This window comes from Musa acuminata, chromosome BXJ3-2 (assembly GCF_036884655.1).
Source record: "Musa acuminata AAA Group cultivar baxijiao chromosome BXJ3-2, Cavendish_Baxijiao_AAA, whole genome shotgun sequence".
NCBI lineage: Eukaryota > Viridiplantae > Streptophyta > Magnoliopsida > Zingiberales > Musaceae > Musa > Musa acuminata.
The window spans coordinates 21121283-21141502 of NC_088350.1; the positions used below are offsets into that span (position 1 = coordinate 21121283).

Consider the following 20220-nt stretch of genomic DNA (forward strand, 5'->3'; position numbering starts at 1 on the left):
GAAGGTGATTGTGTTCAACATGTTCATCATGTGCATTGTGCACCATTTCATATGTGATCAATGAACCAATTAGTTCTTCAAGTGGAAATTGGTTCAAGTTTTTCGATTCTTGAATAGCAGTTACTTTTGAATCCCAAGTTTTAGAAAGTGAGCGCAAAACTTTGTTAACGAGTTCAAAATCCGAAAAGCTTTTACCAAGTGATTTTAAACCATTGACGACATCCGTAAAATGGGTGTATATGTCAACAACGGTTTCGCTTGGTTTCATATGAAAAAGCTCGAAATCATGCAGTAAAATATTAAATTTCGAGTCTTTGACTCTACTAGTTCCCTCGTGCATGATTTCAAGAGTGCGCCAAATATCGAAAGCCGTTTCGCACAAAGAAACCCGATTGAACTCATTTTTGTCCAAAGCGCAAAATAAGGCATTCATAGCCTTTGCGTTTAAAGAAAAATACTTCTTCTCTAAATCCGACCATTCGTTCATCGGTTTAGAGGGAAGTTGAAAGCTGTTTTCAACGATATTCCATAAATCCAGATTTAGAGAAATCAAGAAAACTCTCATTCGAGTTTTCCAATAAGTATAGTCCAATTCGTTAAAGAACGGTGGACGAAAGACCGAAAAGCCCTCTTGAAGAGCCATTTCTCTCGGGTGTAAATCCGAAATGAGAAATACCCCGCTCTGATACCAATTGTTAGGATCGAGAGCACTAAGAGGGGGGAGGGGGGTTAATTAGTGCAGCGGAAATCTTTTAGCGATTAAAAACGAAAGCTGCGTTCGTTCGATAAAAATCAGTTTTGATGCAAAAGCCGATTCTAAGATAACTTATGATTAAGTGCAGTTTACGTCTAAACACAGTTTACGTCTAAATGCAATTTGCAGTTTGCGTCTAAACGCAATTTTACGTCTAAACGCAGTTTTACGTCTAAACGCAGTTTTACGTCTAAACGCAGTTTGCGTCTAAACGCAGTTTTACGTCTAAACGTAGTTTTACGTTTAAAAGTAGTTTACGTCTAAAACACAATTTTAAGTCTAAACACAGTTTGCGCAGTTTACGTCAAAAACACAGTTTTACGTTTAAACACAGTTTGCGCAGTTTACGTCTAAACGCAGTTTTTACGTCTAGACGCAGTTTACACTTAAACGTAGATTTACGTCTAAACGCAGTTTCAAAGGGATCTGAACTTGGAAACTTGTTCGTAAAAGCGCAGAAGACAGTTTTGCAGAATCAAAACGTAAACGTAAACTGTAATGTAAATATCGTACGAAAACACCAATTTACGTCTGAATGCGGATTCGGAAAGATCAGCGCTTAGAAACTTGTTCGTAAAGGCGCAGAGAGCAGAAGCAATGTAGGAGGTTTGCAGTAATGATAAAGTGCTCAAAATAAACGTAAACCAGAGATTTAGAGTGGTTCGGTCAGTCTTGACCTACTCCACTTTTGGCTTCCTCCACCGACGAGGTTACCGACGTCAACTAGGGGCCTTCCTTCAATAGGCGAAGGCCAACTGCCCTTTTACAGTTTCTCTCCTTTTGATAGGCTCAGGAGACAACCTTTACAGATCCTTTCTCTCCTCTCTTTACAACTCAGAATTTGAAGAACAGAAAGAGGAGAACTTTAGGACTTTACACAAATTTGAGCTCTTAGAATCACAGAAAAGATCAGAAATTCGGTGTGGATCTGTATCTTTTCAGTGCTGAATGGGTGGGGTATTTATAGGCCCCAACCCAATTCAAATTTGGAGCTCAAAACGATCAAATCCCGGAATTCCGGGATCAGGCGGTTGCACCTCCTGACTGGAGAGGTTGCACCGCCTGGCAGAGCTCGAAGACTGAGCCTAGGCGGTTGCACCTCTCTGTCAAGGAGGTTGCACCGCCTGAGTCTGGCTCGGAGACTGAGCCCCAGGCGGTGCCACCTCCTGACTGAGGTGGTTGCACCTCTCTGCCAGAGCTCGAAGACCGAGCTCAAGCGGTGCCACCTCTCTGTCAGGGAGGTTGCACCGCCCAGTCTCGCTCGGAGACTGAGCCCAGGCGGTGCCACCGCTTGCCTGGGGCAGTTGCACCTCCCAACTTCACTGGAGAACCTCTCCTGGGCGGTGCCACCTCCAACCCTGGCGGTGCCACCTCTAACCCTGGCGGTGCCACCTCTTTTACTATTTCAGCTCACTTGGTTTGGCTCCAAACTTGGTCCAAACCAGTCCGAACTTGGGCCTAATTGGCCCCTACTTGGGTTATAGGATTAACACCTAATCCTAACCCTAATTAACATGCTAACTATGATTTTAAAGACATTTTCTAAGCTATTACAAAGTCCGTAAGTCAAGTCTTCTTCTGGCGAGCTTTCGGCAAACTTTCGGCGGTCTTCCGATGAACTCTCGGAAACCATTCTGCGGACTCCCGGCAAGCTCCTAGACTTCACGATTTGATCTTAGCGAGTTCCAACGAGCTTCTTCGGCAAGCTCCGATCTTTCTCGGCGAGCTCCGCGAACTTCCAACGAACCTTCCGGCGAGCTTCCGAAAAACCCTTCAGTAAGCTCCCAACTCATTCTCGGCTAGTTCCGGTAGCATTCCCAACGAACCTTCGGACTTCCATCGAACTCTCGAACTCGCAACAAATCCTTCGCGCTTGACTCCGACACTTTGTTTCGCTTTATGTCTTCATCGTTATCATAGTTAATCCTACACAATTAAAACAAAACTTCGATCTAGACAGTTAATCCTAAGCAATTAACCAAGTTGTCCGACATGTCATTGGTCCCTCGACGCTTCGTCCGATTCTTCGGCGCATCGTTCTCTCCTGCAGCCTATTGCCCAATCGGCCAGTTGACTCCGCAACTCTGATATCCTTGGCATAATACCCGCTCTTCTTGGCCCGATGCCCGAGTCCACGGCCCGAAGCCTTCTGTCGATACGTCGACCGATCCACCGGCCCGACGTCCAATCTTCTGACATGTTCCTTCGGCACAACATGATTTTCCTGCTTTAATTGTCTCATCTTGATCGAAGCATCCTGCGTCACTCAAAACGCAGATTAAATCATAAACATATATCAAGTAGTTTCATCATCAAAATACGAGATTCAACAATATATACATATACATATATATACATATATATATACACACACACATATATATATATATATATATATATATATATATATATATATATATACATATATAGAATTTTTTATTTTCTAAGAAGTTCTATTCAAGCTAAATTGACTCCTTAGATATATGATTAAGTTCTATCCTTTAGGTATATCAATTCCCAGTGCACTTGATCATTAAGAAATATTATATTTCATTGACATCTATATTTTGAGTTAAATCAAGTAAGTATAAGTTTATTTCATCATATAAATTATCATATTTATAATATATTTTAAAAAGTATATTTCAAATGATATGATTGTCTTGAGGTAAGCATGAGCTAAATGTGAATGTATATATTTTATAAGTATAAAAATATATAAATTATGATAAAAAAATCTTATATGTATACATATATGAAGATATAAGATACGAGAATTAATATGAAGATATAAGATACATAAAATGTGATATGAGAGTGTATGATTATATTATGACGTACTATGCACGTATTTGTTATGATGTAAAATTTTATTTTCTTATTATTCATATGATATGCTTGTTGTAGGGCCATGTTTGCTAAAAAACAGTCGAGATGTTTACCATTATTTATCTTATGATAATTTTAAAATATAGTATGTATGACATGATACATGCGATAAAAATATAAAAGTTTATACTTATTGAATCATTACTTACTCTAGACCTTATTTTATAGGTAAAAATATTAATATCTCACCCGGGTGATTGGATAGAGAAGTGAGTATATGCAAGCCTATATTAGTGCATATGTGAATGATAACTTGTAAACATTTTATGTGTATAAATTTTAAACATGTCATTTTTCTTTGATTAGATTTTATAATTATGTATAAGTGTCAAAAATAATATTATATATATATCATTTTATTTAGTAAATTTATATAATTATTATTTATTTTAATTCTATCGATAATAATAAGTATGGATTACAATTAAAATGACAAGGACCGACATGCCCGAGAAACAAGCATATTGATATGTGCTTTTACTGCAAATTAGATGTAAATGAGTGCAATTATGAATGTTAAGAATGTGGACCGATGTATATGTTTATGCCTAATAAATATATCAACTCAATGTCGAGGTAGAATAGAATACTTTGGGATCAGGGAAGGGATGACATAATTGCATTAGCAACATACTAATATGTTTTCTGTGAGACGGTTGCTTAAGCACCCAACTCTTTTTCTAATCACCCCCCAAATATTTTTGCCTAATGGTTAGATTAAGGTCAATATTAATCATATAATGAAATTAATCTCTCTTTTGGCAAAATTAATCGTTCATTTGGACAATTTTAACCCTTTTTTTTTTCCCACTGTCTTGTTAAGTTATTTAAACTAGGCTTTAGAATTCTAAAAGAAATTTCTTTTAGGAGAAATAATGAGGTTTATCTCAAACATTTTTGATATATTAAGTGTAAGAAAAAAAAAAAGCTTCCTACATCCTTTTGGCCATTCAACATGCATAAAAAATTATGTATAACATAATCCAACGCAAAAATTATATATATATATATATATATATATATATATATATATATATATATATATATATATATATATATATATATATGTTTCAACATTCTTGTATAATAACACTTATATATATTTTTTTAATTTGTGGAATATTTTTATAATTTATTATAGTTATTAATTAAATCCTTACAAATTGTTCTTTTACACATAAAGCACAAAAAGATAGAAGTCAACTCAAATAAAGAGCAACATAAAAATACCTGTCAGTTGAGGGGTTATTTGCAAAACATAAGATATTAACTGTCCGTTTCTCTCGAGGATGCGCCCTTAGCGGGGAATGGGATAACGAGCTCGCTTCGGTATCTCTCTGAAAGGCGTTTGTTTGAGGATTGGTAGCGCTTCCCTTCCGGATTTAGATCTCTCTTTTCTTATCGCTTTTGTCTCTTTTCGTGAAAGGACGCTGGTCGAGAGTCAAAAAGCCTATTTTTCGACTATTTCCTGGTTTTTTTCGTTTGTAATTTGGTAAAGTAACGAAAAGCTGCAATTTGATGTCAGTTTGCTGGATTTTCTGTGTGGTAACGCACTAAATTTTCCTATTTGGGAGCATTTATGGAGGTAGAGATAGGGGATTCGGTTCATGGTGCTTGGTTGAGAGATTCTCTTCCCGTTTGATTGGTTTGGGTTGAGGAATCGAGTTGGTAGGAGGCCTCCACGTCTCGTTAAAAGCCGCCGGTTGTGTTTCATCGGTCTGCGTGAGAGTTTTTGGAGTTCGATTTGAAGGAAATGGTGCTTTGGTTGTGAAAGTTAGGGTTTTGTTTCGTCTTTCCACTTAAAGTTTGCATTCCCGCATCATCATCATCATCATCATCATCATCATGTCTTCTACCTTGTTGGCGGCTCCAACTGGCGCTCGTAGCATGATGGAGGAGATGCTGATTGCGATCAGATTGAGGGATGAGAAGCCAAAGGACGCCTTACCAGCATTGCCCGTCCGGCCCACATTGAGACGACGCCCGCCGTCATCGAGGAACTCGCTGCCCATGGCATTCAAGGGTGGGAGCACGGCAGAATGCTCATCGAGTGGTCTTGATCCGGAAAAAGATAAGGCAAGGCCGGAACGGAAGGAATTCAGTAATGGCAGCTCTGTAAAAGATAGATCAGAAAAGGTGAATCATCTTGAGGCCGAAGACTTAGTGAACTATGAAGAAGTGCCTGAAAAGTCCATTGTTTCGCAGTCCTCCATGGCAGGTCCGGTGGATGAGAAGCTTGGATACGACACTAGCAATGGTTTTGTTGAAGAGGAGGTAATGCAATTCTGATATTGAGTCAACTTCTTTTTTGAAAAGAAACAAAAGAAGATGATTATTCTTTTCCAAAATTTAATATTTTTTATAATTTGCTTATCCCGGTAATATGTGCATAAACTTCCCCATGATCAGTAAAGTTCGTTGAATACTGTGGCTTTGCACCAAAATATGTTTAATTTTCTTCTTAATGATAAAGAAAGATGTATATGCTTTCATGTTATTGTTTGTTGGTTATTGGTGCTAATTGCATATTATTTTAACAAAAACATCTGCACGTTGTTTCTTGCTTTTTCATTGTAGGTTTTTTGAAAAATAGTTGAGTTTAAGAAATAATTAGAGTTGGAAGTTTTATGTTCAAAGACTGTTTAGATATGGGACAAAGTGCTGATCAAGTAAACTTCCGCAATTAATAAGAGAACTTAGCATACAAATGGTTTTATTAGTTTAAAGTGATCATAATGAGGATATTGGTGTGAAGTTTGGATATTAGCATCAAGAACTGGCACGACATGGTTACCATGCACCAATATGGCACATTACAAAAGGTAGCTAATACATGCAATGTGGACATGGCTACAATGTATTTAACAGATGGTATATAGCAAAACATGACATGTCAAGTTTAGTTATTCAAGAAAATAATAACTTTTACAACATGACGATCCAAAACGTACAAAAGGAACAAAAATACTAACAGATGTTCAATTTTTCTTACATCTATTTTGAGCATGTTTAAATGGTAGCCAAGCGCATGAGACTCCTGACAACCTGGTAGGGAAGGTCAATGTACATTGCAAAGGTGCAATCTTACTATGGCATGAAGCCTTAGCCTCATTTTAAGCATGGGTCCGTTCAACTTAGTTCTTGTTTAGCTAGCATGTTGATCTAGATATTTCATTTTCATCAAAATTTCTTGTGCCATTTTTGCCTAAAAACAATAACACCATGGGAGCTCTGAAAATTATTTGTGAACATGTGTGGCAGGCTTCAAAAGAAGATGGCCAGAAGGTGCACCCTTCGAGGGTGGATGACTTCGAGAATCTGGTTTTAAAGACAAAGGCAGAACTGCGACAAAAAGAGGAGGAAAATGTTGCATTATTGCAGCAAGTTCAACAGTGTGAGAAAAAGTGGTCACTGTTTGAGGTAAAACTGAAGTCCATGGAGGAGATGTATCAGACACAAATAGACACTCTGAAGGTGAGTATACTTAGTTACTTATAAAGGAAATAGCTTTTAATATAGTGATGTCCTCGAAGATTCTAAATTTTTACATTGTTAAGTGATGAGTGAATGAGTATTACTCGCAGCAGTACAATGAGTGCTCGTCTTTTCATTGTAGTTTGTCAGACAGCTAAAATGTGATTCTTAGTGTTATGCATTATACAACCGTCTAATTAGATCAACATGTTATCAGACACTAGATCATCATCTAGGTTAAAATCACTATGTCATCGTATTGTGATTTTCAGTTAGAATGTCAAGGAACTGTTGTTATTGTTGAGGGTGTACTATTTTCCTTCTGAATTGGTAAATTAGACACGTGTGTTTTCTGATAATATACTCTTGATTCTGTACCTTTTGAATGAAAGGGACTGATAGTAGGGATTTTTTTTTTGGAAAACAAATTGAACTTGAGGTATTACTACCCTGTTGGAACTTATCCATCCACCGAATGCACATTATGGAATTTATATAATTTTTAGCATACTGCTGCAATTCAAATACAATCTTCTTCTTTCTAATCGGTTGCACATGCAGGTGAATCTAGCTGCGGCACAGAACAGCATTGCTGCTGGTGACACAGTTAAGCAACCTCTAAAATTTGAGGGTGCTATGTCTGCTGAAGCACAAACGCCTGAAGAAACACCAATTAAACATCATGTTGCTGAGTCAACAGTTGCAGATGGCAGAAATAATGTTGTTCATCACTTAACAAAGGAGTTTGAGCAGCAGAAACAGGTGTTCGAGGATGAAGCATGTGTCCTTAGTGAGGTGAACTCTGGGCAGTCGGGATCCATTGCAAAATCTATCGAAGAGCTTCGGAACTTGACGATCCGCTATGAAGCTTGGAAGAAGGAATACAAGGTCCGTCTGCGTGATGCAAAGGCATCACTTCTGAAGCTTGGGAAACCAGAAGGCGAGAAATCGCGGAGAAGATGGTGGTACAAGAAAAAAAAGAGAAATTGAACTTTGATATGATGTTAGTGGTGCGCTAGAGCTAGTCGATACGCTGCCAGTGCCTGAAAGCTAACTCAAGACATCTACCATGTCATAAACACTGATGCTCTATGTAATTCAAGTTAACAAGGCTCTTTGTATTTCTTGTTTCCTGCTTTGCAGTGCACAAGAGCATTGTATAGAACAACAATTTCATACCATGTTGTACTCACTACAGACAGTTGTGAACATAAGAATAATAAATGTAAGCAAATGGTTCATGTGTTGGAAAAACTGAGATGTATGTAATGCTATTTCACTCTTCCCATGATTTCATATTCAGTATAAAGAAGCATGTTACTCTTTTACCTGTGCAGAAATCTTCTTCGTTATACTAAGTGAATATTATAATTTTGTCCCTAAGGAGGTATCAGAATGATTAGGAAGTTGTCTATTATATAATTTGAGTGGAAGAAATAAAGGTTTTTTTGGGCTCACCATAGCAATGTTTAGAATATTAAAGTATATCTTTATTTTATGAAGAAAATAGAGTTACTAATTGGCTCACTTATTACACGAGATCGAATCATGGTGATGATATTTGTCTCACTAGCTTTTGTCAGGGGTTCTATGGATCATAAAACATATTCTCTTATTTTTACGAAGAAAAATAGAGTTACTAATTGGATTCTACTTGATCGCACTGATGGAATGTATAACGTGGAGATCTAATATTATGTCTGTGAGAAGTCCATGTCATCCGTAAAGTTCCAGCGGAGACTCAGTCAATCTGACTCGGCCACCGGCGCCCCGCCCGCGCCTCTCCTCCCGGTGGCGCGGCTTCTGGCGCCACCGCTGGCCCCACCCCGCCGCCCTCGACTTCTCCCCGCTCAACACATAGTTCAGCGACGAGGCCGCAGCCGCTGCTACGACACCGACATCGAGCGCTGGCTCGGGTATGCCGCCTCCTGCGGCGTCGAGGAGCTCGGTCCCTCGTGGCCACCTTCGTTAGCCGCGGCCGGCGCCTCCGGAGTTACATTGGCGCTTTGCCAACTCCTCCGTTATCTTCCATTCCATCTACGAGTGTTCCAATCTGACCCAGCTCACACTCTCGAGCCCCAGCGTGAACATCAAGCCGCTCTCCTCCCTTGTGGTCCTCATCCTGCATTCGCCGCACGCTTGATCTCCGGCACTGCCGTATGCACGTCACGGTTTTGCTTGAATTATAAGTTGATGTCTATGCCAGAGATAAATGAAAGACATACGTGGAGACGAAGATGGCTCCCGACATGCACAACCTACACATTTATCATCACATGGATAGTGCTCCTTTTAAAGCTTTGTGGATTACTGTTGCATTCCATCAATTTAAATTGTCAGAATATATTTACATATATATATATAATTATTATTTACCATATAATACGTAACAGTAGTAGCCACGTGTTTTATTTTGCAAATAAGAAGGGAGATTGACGAGCTAAAACCTGCGCTCTTCGACGGGGAGCACTTCGCACTCTCCACATCTCTCGGATCTTCCTCTCGGTCTCTCTCGATCGATCGATTGCTCCAGCGTTGGAGGATGCGCTCCGCCACCTTCTTCCTCGACGGCGCCTTCCGCCGCATCCCCGCCTTCTCCAAGCTCGTCCTCATCTTCGCCGCCAGGTCCCTTCCTTTCCCCAGTCCGTTTTAAGCTCTCCTACTGTTTCTTGATCCAACTCGGCCAATCTCTTCCGAAAAGCCAGGATCTTTCTGGTCTTGGATTTCGATTTGCTTCTTTCTTGATCCGTAGGACCAAGAAAGATGGCATCTTGTTCGTGTCTAATGCGAAAATAATCGTGTAATCTGCTTAAAGAAATGCTACTGTTTTGGGGGAAAGACGAGGTGGTTCTAGTCTCGATTGCGACTTCAATCCCTAAATTGTACGATTAGAAAGCCAAGGATTCGGTTTGAGTCACTGTTCTATCCGCTTGATGAACTCGAAAATGGAGCTACTGCAGCTTATCTTATGCGTTCTCGTACGAACTGAGATGTGCTTGGAAGTTTTAGTTGTTAGACCATCTCTTTGTACTCTAAAACTCTGTAAATTGCAGCGGTGGAGGTCTTGTGGCATATGCTGATGCAAGAACAGATCCTGCTTTAGAACCATCTCAAGCAGCTCCCAAGAAGAAGGTGGTTGTGCTTGGTACTGGTTGGGCTGGCACAACCTTCGTGAGGAATGTCGATAGCTCCTTGTATGATGTGCAAGTGATATCACCTCGGAACTATTTTGCATTCACCCCTTTGCTGCCGAGCGTCACATGTGGGACGGTCGAACCACGCAGCATTGTTGAACCAATACGCAAGATCATAAGAAAGGTATGCACAAGATGTGTAGGGATGAATTCTTTGTCTTCTTTATTTTTATGCTGGAGTGACCCTGCTATTCTGGATGGTTCTGATAGCCTTTATGTCCAAAATTTACTTCTTTTTTTAGGTACCAAATGGTGTATTTGTGGCACTAATTATTTGAATCTAGGATTTAAATACCAATTGGACCGACATGTATTGACTGATATGGTTCGAATACATCCACGGTACTCTCAGTCGAAGCATATAGCTTGATGTTATCACTTTCTTCGATGATATTGAGTAGTTCTAATCATTATATCGCCCGATATACCTGTACCAAAATTGACGATAACTATAATCCTTGATTTGAAGAACCCTCTATTTGGAGGGGAGTATCATCCATATAGAAACCTCACATACCATAAAAAACCATGGCAGATTTTATAGGACTATATTTATGTACAATATAAGCCCTGTCATCATAATATTCTGGAAACTGATGACGTGAATGGATTATGATAGGAAAAAAACAATGTTTTTAACACATAGGAGGATTGATAAAAAATAATATGAAATCTTTTGTAAAACTTAGAAGGCACTAAGATGGACTTTGATAATGTCATTTCTATTTTAGACATTTTTTGATTTTTTTCTGAATTATTCAACATCAAAATAATGTGTCATTTCCTAATTTTCTATTTTTTATTTTTGCTGCAATGTTTTTTAATATTTGAGCTTCTAAATATGTCCATACACAGAGGTAAAAATTTATGAAAAAAATATTTTCCAATACATGGTACACTATTTTTGGGGTTAAAATAAAAATAATGTATTGCATATAAGGACTAGTTTAAATCATTTAAACTTTTCATGAAAGGTTTGGATTTGTCCCAGATGGGTATATGTCACTGTTTTTCTAATTTAGAGAATTATTTTGATATATTTTAAATTTTCAGCATCTCATATGTGATATATTGTTTTTTAGGTTAATGATTTCCCTTTGTTTTGTTCCAAAGTTATCTTCATTGTTGTCACCAGAATATTGAATACCAGCCTCTTGTTGATGATTGATTTTTCAGAAAGGTGGAGAAATCAAGTTCTGGGAAGCTGAGTGCTTCAAGATCGATCCAGACAACAAAAAGGTCCACTGCCGGACTAATATAGGAACAAATTTGGAGGGGAACGGCGAATTCCTTGTTGATTATGACTACTTAGTGATAGCAGTTGGAGCAAGGGTAAATACCTTCAACACCTCTGGTGTGGTTCAGCATTGTCATTTCTTGAAGGTAATTTCCATAATCAATTGATTTCTACGTGCAATGATGTTGGGTATGCTAGTTTGTTAGAACACAAGATTAGAGCTCTTGCATGGCAAAAATAGTCTGGCTTCCGTTTGATGAATGTCCGGTACAGACTACAGATTGTTAGATGATTGTGCATTCAATAGTTAAATTGTTCATTGTTTCTGATTTACTTTTAGGAGCACTACCTTTTTGCAGGAAGTAGAGGATGCTCAGAAGATACGCAAAAGTGTCATAGACAGTTTTGAAAGAGCCATTCTTCCAGATCTTGATGAAGAAGAGAGGAAGAGAACTCTCCATTTTGTTATTGTTGGTGGTGGTCCAACTGGTGTTGAATTCGCAGCAGAGCTGCATGACTTCATCTCTGAAGATTTGGCTAAGTTGTACCCAACTGTTTGCAACCTAGTGAAGATATCAGTTATTGAACATGGAGGGCACATCTTGACCATGTAACACAGAACTTAGTGTGAATTATCTCTAATCATATAGTTACTTTTTAAGTTTACAAGCACTGAGTAGTCTGCACAATTGTAGAACCTTCAGCTCACATCTGTTTGCTAAATGAAACTTCTTTGCTGCTGTCAAATTTTAGCAACTAGGCACATCTGATGTAGAACATCTCACAGGTCTTTTAACAAGTGTAGCTCTAATTGTGCTAAGTTGATCCAACTTCACAAATCACTTTTTTTGCATTTTCTACTTGTCTGCTACTGTGACATGAGTTGCATTGTGACATCATCCACAGGTTTGATAAAAGGATCGGCAAATTTGCAGAAGAGAAGTTTCGAAGGGATGGTATTGAACTGAGAACGGGATATAGGGTTGTGAAGGTATCTGATAATATAATAACTATGGAGGACAAATTGCATGTTGAGAGTTCTGTATCATACGGAATGGCTGTTTGGTCAGCTGGTGTTGGAGCCCGTCCCATCATATTGGATTTCATGAAACAAATTGGTCAGGTTAATTTCTTCTATCTTGGGATCATAACTGTCTTATAAATTTATGTTTGGATGTACTAATTCATGCTGTCTTGAAAAATCTTTTCCTTCTGTCCGCAGGGTAATAGGCGTGCATTAGCTACTGATGAATGGCTGAGAGTCCGTGAATGTGATGGTGTATATGCTATCGGTGACTGTGCCACAATGAGTCAAAGAAAAGTCATGGTATATGCTCTTTTTCTATCGATCTCATGACTTGTTTACCTTGTGAGAAGCATCATTTTGGGTAACACATGAACTCTCTCTCTCTCTCCGGTTGCAGCTTTTGTTTCCCTTATCTTTACCTTTATTACTCTTCATTTTAGAATGCATAATATCATACGTATTGCAAGTCATATATGTATGTATGACATCCTCTTTTTTTCCTTTTTCATTAAATCCTCTTATTGCAAGTCATCTATGTACTTCATGTTAACATCTTCCAGGAAGATATCTTGGAAATCTTCAAATTTGCAGACAAAGACAACTCAGGAACTTTAACTGTGAAAGAAATCAATGATGCTTTGGAAGATATCTGCATACGGTATCCTCAAGTTGAACTCTATCTAAAGAGCAACCAAATGAGCAACATTGTTGATCTGATAAAAGCTTCAAAAGGTGATGTTGGGAAGGAATCTGTAGAACTCGACATAGAAGAGTTCAAAAATGCTCTTGCTGATGTCGATTCCGAGGTCAAAAATCTCCCTGCAACAGCTCAGGTAGTCCTTTCTTTTGAAAGATTGGTCACCTGGTTTAGATAATGTAATAATCACATTTAATTATCAAATCAGGTTGCTGCACAACAAGGAAACTATCTTGCCAGTTGTTTCAATAGAATGAAGCGTTGCGAAAAGAAACCTGAAGGTCCACTACGGATAAGAGAACTAGGTCGGCATCGCTTTCGTCCCTTTAGGTACCACCTTTTCCATTTTCTCCATCTGTCTTTGTCTTGCCAGCATTTCTTAGATGCTTTAAACAATTTTGGCTCGAATTTTATTCATTAAAATATGTGTTTACAAATAAAAGATGTCTCAGAGCACAAGACTCTTGCCAACATGGAGTTCCAAATTCTTGACAGGAATTTGAAACTTCTGAATAAACAGGGAAAATATTTTATCTCCACATCTAACCATAAATTACCCCTGAAAGAGAATGTAAGTAATAGACTAGGCAAGCTTGAGTTCTGAAATTTTGGTGGTCTTCAATAAGAAGCTTCTTCATCTGTTTTGCGAGAACCTTTTGACTAAAAACCATTACTCATGAATTACATGTGGAACTTCATCAACCCCATGCATCTTCTCTATCTATTTCAAAGCTTTTCTGATCTAGTTTGTCCTTCTTTTAAAGGTATAAGCATCTCGGTCAATTTGCCCCCTTGGGTGGAGAGCAAACAGCTGCACAACTCCCAGGAGATTGGATCTCTATAGGACATAGCAGCCAATGGCTTTGGTACTCAGTATATGCGAGGTATATATGCCTTGTATTTCTTCCTTTTCGGAACTTATTTTGTGTAGGCAGTGGCTTTCATTTATGTTATGAAGTATTTGTTTGTTCTTTCAATGCAATGAGTGCAGTGCAATCTGCCTCTTTACTGCATGCATTGGCACATCATAAATTACAACATAATCCTTGTTTAGGATCTTGTTCACTTCTTGTTTAAATCCATGTCCAGCAAGCAAGTCAGTTGGCGCACGAGGGCATTGGTGATATCGGACTGGACAAGGCGATTCATACATGGGAGGGATTCAAGCTGCATATAATTCATCTACAAAAATGCAAATTTTGCTGGAGTTTCAGTAACTGAAGCTGCATCGTACCGTGATCTATCTTATCTTCGCGTCGATCTCAGCCTTTTTGTTAGTTAGTAATAAGATAAAACTCTTTTTGCATCGATTCCATTAATGTTGTGTTCTGGAGAGATGCTGAGTATGGTGAAGTTTTGCCATCTCCTCTCCCGTGCATCATTTTCGGATTTTAGTGAGAATTGCTGCCAAAATGTGTCATCAATTCCTCATTCCAGTAGTTCTTCTGAATGAAATATGAATACTTGGAATTCTTTTGATATTGACTGTATACATTAATTGATGCATACATTCTTACAGAATGATGTAATCGGCTTCTAAATCAGATGACATATCTCATTTGTGCTTGTATTGCACATCATCCACCTTTCGACTCCCCCTTCTTCAACCATGTTCACCTCTTCATTCTCTTCTCTGCTGCCTAGTTTGTCTTCTCCTCCATATTTTTCCAACTGTGAGAGCTATCAGTTCTACCTCCATGACTGCTGCTGTGTTATGATCTGTGATCTGATCTACTTCAGAAAGAAGAGCTCATCACAAACACTTGGCAAGCACCTCTCTGAGAGCAGAGTGATACCAACCATCGAGCTGTTTCTTCACAGATGAAGAAGCATCCCAAATAATTCTAGGAATCATAATTATTAGAAATAGAGGAAACTTTAATCAAGAATGAGCTTGATGTAGTCTTAGATATCAATAATCTTTTTATCATGTGCATCACTGCAGGGTGGACTCTTTGTTCATATTCCCATTTGATGTCTCCTCAGCAAGTCACCTTCCTTCCTGATCTGATATATCTCATCATTTTCTTTTTCTGAGATAAAACTCTCAAGAAATTATGATGATATTGAACCTAGCAAGATTCACAACTCTGTCATTGCAACAAAGATAATCTGATAGGATTTTGACTATTTATATGAAATTTGATGGTCGATCCCATGTTAAAGTTGATCCGATCAAACTCGTGTTTTTTCTTCGAATTTAGTCATCCTCAAAATCGAAACTCATTAAGTGTTATCTCGATACTAAATTCTCAAAATCATAACCTCTTGAAATGACTAAGTTGGTAACGAATTTTTCGAATTTAATTATCCTTAAAATCTAAACTCATTAAGTAAATGTGTGATTTTAATTAATGGAGCCATAGTCACCATATCAACGATTTTATTTAGAATAAATCTAAACCTTAAAAATAATTTCACATCTATTGCTTTAAGACTGTCGAAAATGAATCATTCATTTCGATGGTGATAGATAGCACAGGAATAAAAAGTCAAAAGACTCGCCAACATATTTTATGGTCGGCCATCAGCCAAAGCTCTGCGGAGTCCCATCTCTCCAACACATGGTTGGCCATCAGCGAGCAACCATGACAGCCTCTTGCTTCAGGGAAGCTTCTCTCTCCTCAGGGCCTTATATAACTCCACCCTCTCTTGCCTCCCATCGAACATCGCAGGATCCTTACAAGCCTTCTTCCATTACCATCATCTTGGATTGGACTCGCATCAGCCAAGAGGAGAGGGAGAGGGAGAAGGAGAGTGAGAGGATGGGTTCAAGGAGCAAGGCCTCGTTGGTGGTGGCAGCGAGCTTGGCCGCGGTGGAGGCCCTGAAGGACCAGGCGGGGCTCTGTCGATGGAACTACATGCTGAGGTCCCTCCACCAGCGGGCGAAAAACAGCAGTGGCGGCACCGGCCAGTTCCCGCAGGCCAAGCTGACCATTCCCTCGGTCGAGCCGTGGCGAAGGGGCGGCGTGGGCGCCGTCGAGAGGGCCAAGCGGACCGAGCAGTCCATGGGCAAAGTCATGTATTTGGAATGCTGGGGTCCCAAGTAGGCAGAGAGAGAGAGAGAGAGAGAGAGAGAGAGGGGGGAAGAAGACGACTTCCACAACTCTTTCATGCGTTTTGGCCACTCGTGCATTAAATCCCTGTCTCCTGATGTGATGAAATCATCGATTTGTCCTTTTGTTGACTTCTTTATATGAAGAATAAGATTATGCTAATAATTAAATGTTCTATTATAAGCTTCTTTTTGTTGCAATCATGGATGGGAGGATTATAGTTCTTGTCATTCGCACCAATATAAGGGTCCTTTGGTCTTTTTTAATTTCATATTATATTTTATATGGTTTTTTAAATTTTTAGTTTAAAATTACCAGAATAACTGCTTTGTGTTTTTATGGGACTGTTTTGACCAAAATATACAAATTTTCAAGTTTATTACTGATTTTAAAAATTATTAAAATAATATATTTAATTTTAATAATAGTTTTTATTATTTTAACCAATTATTTGATTTTTATTTTTCATTGTTTTTTCGAAAAGGATATTACTGTCAATTAAAATTTTAATGTCGTTATGTTGATAATTACATTGTCATATGTAAATTACATGTAATTTTATTTTAAATATTTACATATATATATATATATATATATATATATATATATATATATATATTTATGTATGTGTACGTATGAGTGCTATCATTTTAACGAACACAGGAAAGGCATGCTAATGCCGCTGCTCTCGCTTATGAGTCTTAATTACCTGCGCCTCATCTCGCGCTGTACCCACCGTAAGCAACTGAATCTGATCCAAGTCGTGTCTTCCTCCACAACGTTCTCCTCCCCCCCTCGTGCACCTTCTCATTGATTCAAGCGGCAGAGTCACTTCCCACTTCTGCGCTCGTGGGTCCGACGACAGTCGGTCGAACTCGAGGGGGGTCGTCCTGCGTCCGATTGTTCGAATCACATCTGCGAGGAGGGTTATATCCCTTCGAGGCCACCGAGCATATGTTAGTCAAATGAAATTTTATGATAAACATCTTTCTAATCATATAATTATTGTAAAAATTTTAAAAAGTTTAGCTCTGAAATTTAATTTATCGTAATTAAGGAGTCAAAAATTTATCTATATTTTCGTTTGATGAACTAATGGTTCCATACGAAGCAAGGTTGAACATGTCATTTTAACTTAAAAAAATAAAGAAAAATCATTTCAAGTTAAGGGGAGTCTTCTAAAAGAAGATAAAAAATCAATAGGAAAAGGATGTGATAGAGGAGGATTTCGTGGTAGAGGAAATGAAAAAGGAAGAGGACAGAGCATGATGAACAAAAGCAATCAAATTATGATAAAAAAATTACAAGAGTGGAATTCAATATCACTATAAAAAGTTTGGTCACACGAAGACATATTGTTAGGAAAGAGAAAAGTAAGAAAGCTATATCGAGAAAAATGAAGGAAACAATAAGTTATTTATGACTCATTTATAGGTTAATAATATCTCAAATGATATTTGGTTTTTTGATAGTGGATGTTCTAAACATATGTCAGGCGTAAGATCAATGTTTAGAGATATTAACGAAACTCATAAGTTAGAAAGTTAGACTTTGAGATAATAAGCAAATCCAAGTGAAAGAAAAATGAATAATTGAGGTGAAGACAAATCAATGGAAGGTAAAATACCTTGAGAATGTTTTCTTTGTTCCTACTTTATCACATATTGAGTGTTGGACAATTGATAGACGATGGATATTCAGTTAGATTTGATGATCGTCTATGCACTATTAAAGATAAAAAATCTAGTTTGATTATGGTAAATATTTGCATGACGCAAAATAAGATATTTCCACTTAATGTTTCAAATATTAAAAAGCATGCTCTTATTGCAACTCAAAAGAATCAGTCTAATTTATGAGATTTAAGATATGGACACCTTAATATTAAAGGTTTAAGGTTGTTAAATAAAAAAAAAAATTTGAATTATTTAAAATTAATACACTTGACGTATGTGAATAATGCATTTATAGTAAATAAAATAAAAAATCATTTCTTATTGAAAAATTATGGAGAGCATCTAATAGTCTTGAATTAATTCATTGATGACTTATGTGGACCTATGAATATAAAATTATTTAGTAAAAATTAATATTTTCTATTATTTATTGATAATTATAGTCGTATGAGTTGGGTATATTTTCTAAAACTGAAATATGAAATATTTAATAATTTTTAAAAATTCAAGGCACTTGTAGAAAGGTAAAGTGGTAGATACATAAAGATACTTCAGACAGATAGAGGTGATGAATTTTTATCTAATGAGTTTAGTTCTTTTTGTGAAGAAAATTATATTCGTAGAGAATTAACAGTACCATATACACCGAAGTAAAATGGTGTAGCTGAACGTAAGAACCGAACTATCGTTGAAATGACAAGAAGTTTACTTAAAGGAAAACACCTTCCAAATCAGTTTTGGGCAGAAGTAATTACAACAGTAGTTTATTTGTTGAATATTTTACCAATAATGACTGTTATGAATCAAACTCCTTTTTAGGCTTGGTATGGTATGAAACCAAGTGTAAGCCATCTAAGAATTTTTTGCTGTATTGCTTATGCTTTGGTGAATTCATAAAATCATCATAAGTTTGATGAAAAATCTGAAAAATACATCTTAATTGGTTATTCTTTATATAATCATGTTAATGGCAAAATTATTATTAACGGAAATATTGTGTTTGATGAAAGGACAAATTAAAATTAAGAGACCAATAAAGATGGAAAATAAATTCAGATTCTAATAGAACTAGACACTCCGTAGAATCAAATGACAGATCTTGCTCCAACAAGTTCATCGTCAATCTCACTGCTCCAACAGATCCTGCTCCGCAGAATCAAATAACAAAAATAAATTCAGATTCCAAGAGGTTTTTGTTGCTCAACCTAAAGGTTTTTTGGTTAAAGGACATGAAGAAAAGGTGTATAAGCTAAGAAAAACTCTTTATGAGCTTAAACAAGCTCGAAGGGCATAATATAGTAAAATTGATTACTATTTTCTTCAAAATAGATTTAAGATAAGTAATAATGAGCCTACTGAATGTTAACATAATATTCTAATGGTTTGCCTCTATGTTGATAATATTATATATATATATATATATATTCATCTAACTCTTTTGTGGTAGAATTTAAAAAGTATATGATGAATAAGTTTAAAATATCATATTTAGGTTTACTACATTATTTTCTTGGGTTGGAAGTGAAGGATCAGATAAAATTTTTATTTCACAAAAAAAATATGCAATGGATCTACTCAAAAAATCTAATATAATTAATTACAAAACTATAGCAACACGCATGAATGTAAATGAGAAATTAAAACTTGCATATGATACATGTCTGACAAATGTAAAATATTATAGAAGTTTGGTTGGAGATTTAATTTATCTAACGCATACTCGACTAGATATTACCTTATCTATTGGTGTAGTATCCATGTTTATGCATAGCCTAAGTAAACATCATCTTAGAGCTGTTAAAAGAATTTACGTTATATTGCTGGAACTACATATTATGATATTTGGTATTCTAATAATTTTAAATATAAATTATTTGGTTTCACTAATAGTGATTGGGCAGGAGCTTTAGATGATAAAAAGAGTACTTCAGGTAATATTTTTAGCCTCAGTTATATCTTGAAGTTCAAAAAAGTAAATCACAATTGCATTATCGACGTCAGAATATGTAGTCATAATATCAGCAACTTATCAAGCAATATGACTTAGAAAACTTCTTGAAGATATTCATCAAGAACAAAAAGAAGCAACTGAAATATTTTATGACAACAAAGCCATAATTGCAATGACGAAGAATCTAATATCTCATGGAAGAACGAAGCATATAAAGATACGCTATCATTTCATCCGAGATCTTATAACAAGTGGAGCCATAGCA

The 20220-nt window shown here is 37.1% G+C and overlaps 2 protein-coding genes across 3 annotated transcripts; both read left to right on the forward strand.

Moving 5' to 3' along the window:
* The first annotated feature begins 4924 nt into the window (after window positions 1-4924).
* LOC135631041 (myosin-2-like) lies at window positions 4925-8413 on the forward strand. 2 transcript variants are annotated; one of them, XM_065138420.1, is made up of 4 exons: window positions 4925-5779; window positions 5849-5917; window positions 6905-7117; window positions 7679-8413. In XM_065138420.1, exons 1-4 carry the CDS (start codon window positions 5489-5491, stop codon window positions 8105-8107), a joined length of 1002 nt encoding a protein of 333 aa, XP_064994492.1. In that variant the 5' UTR covers window positions 4925-5488; the 3' UTR covers window positions 8108-8413. The 2 variants fall into 2 exon arrangements, with proteins under 2 accessions (XP_064994492.1, XP_064994491.1); XM_065138419.1 differs by having other exon boundaries at window positions 4926-5917.
* A 1221-nt stretch (window positions 8414-9634) lies between these two features.
* On the forward strand, window positions 9635-14665 carry LOC104000255 (external alternative NAD(P)H-ubiquinone oxidoreductase B3, mitochondrial-like). The gene is made up of 10 exons (XM_009422259.3): window positions 9635-9742; window positions 10171-10435; window positions 11488-11694; window positions 11908-12158; window positions 12455-12671; window positions 12771-12875; window positions 13136-13408; window positions 13481-13602; window positions 14037-14156; window positions 14362-14665. Exons 1-10 carry the CDS (start codon window positions 9660-9662, stop codon window positions 14447-14449), a joined length of 1731 nt encoding a protein of 576 aa, XP_009420534.2. The 5' UTR covers window positions 9635-9659; the 3' UTR covers window positions 14450-14665.
* The last annotated feature ends 5555 nt before the right edge of the window (window positions 14666-20220 follow it).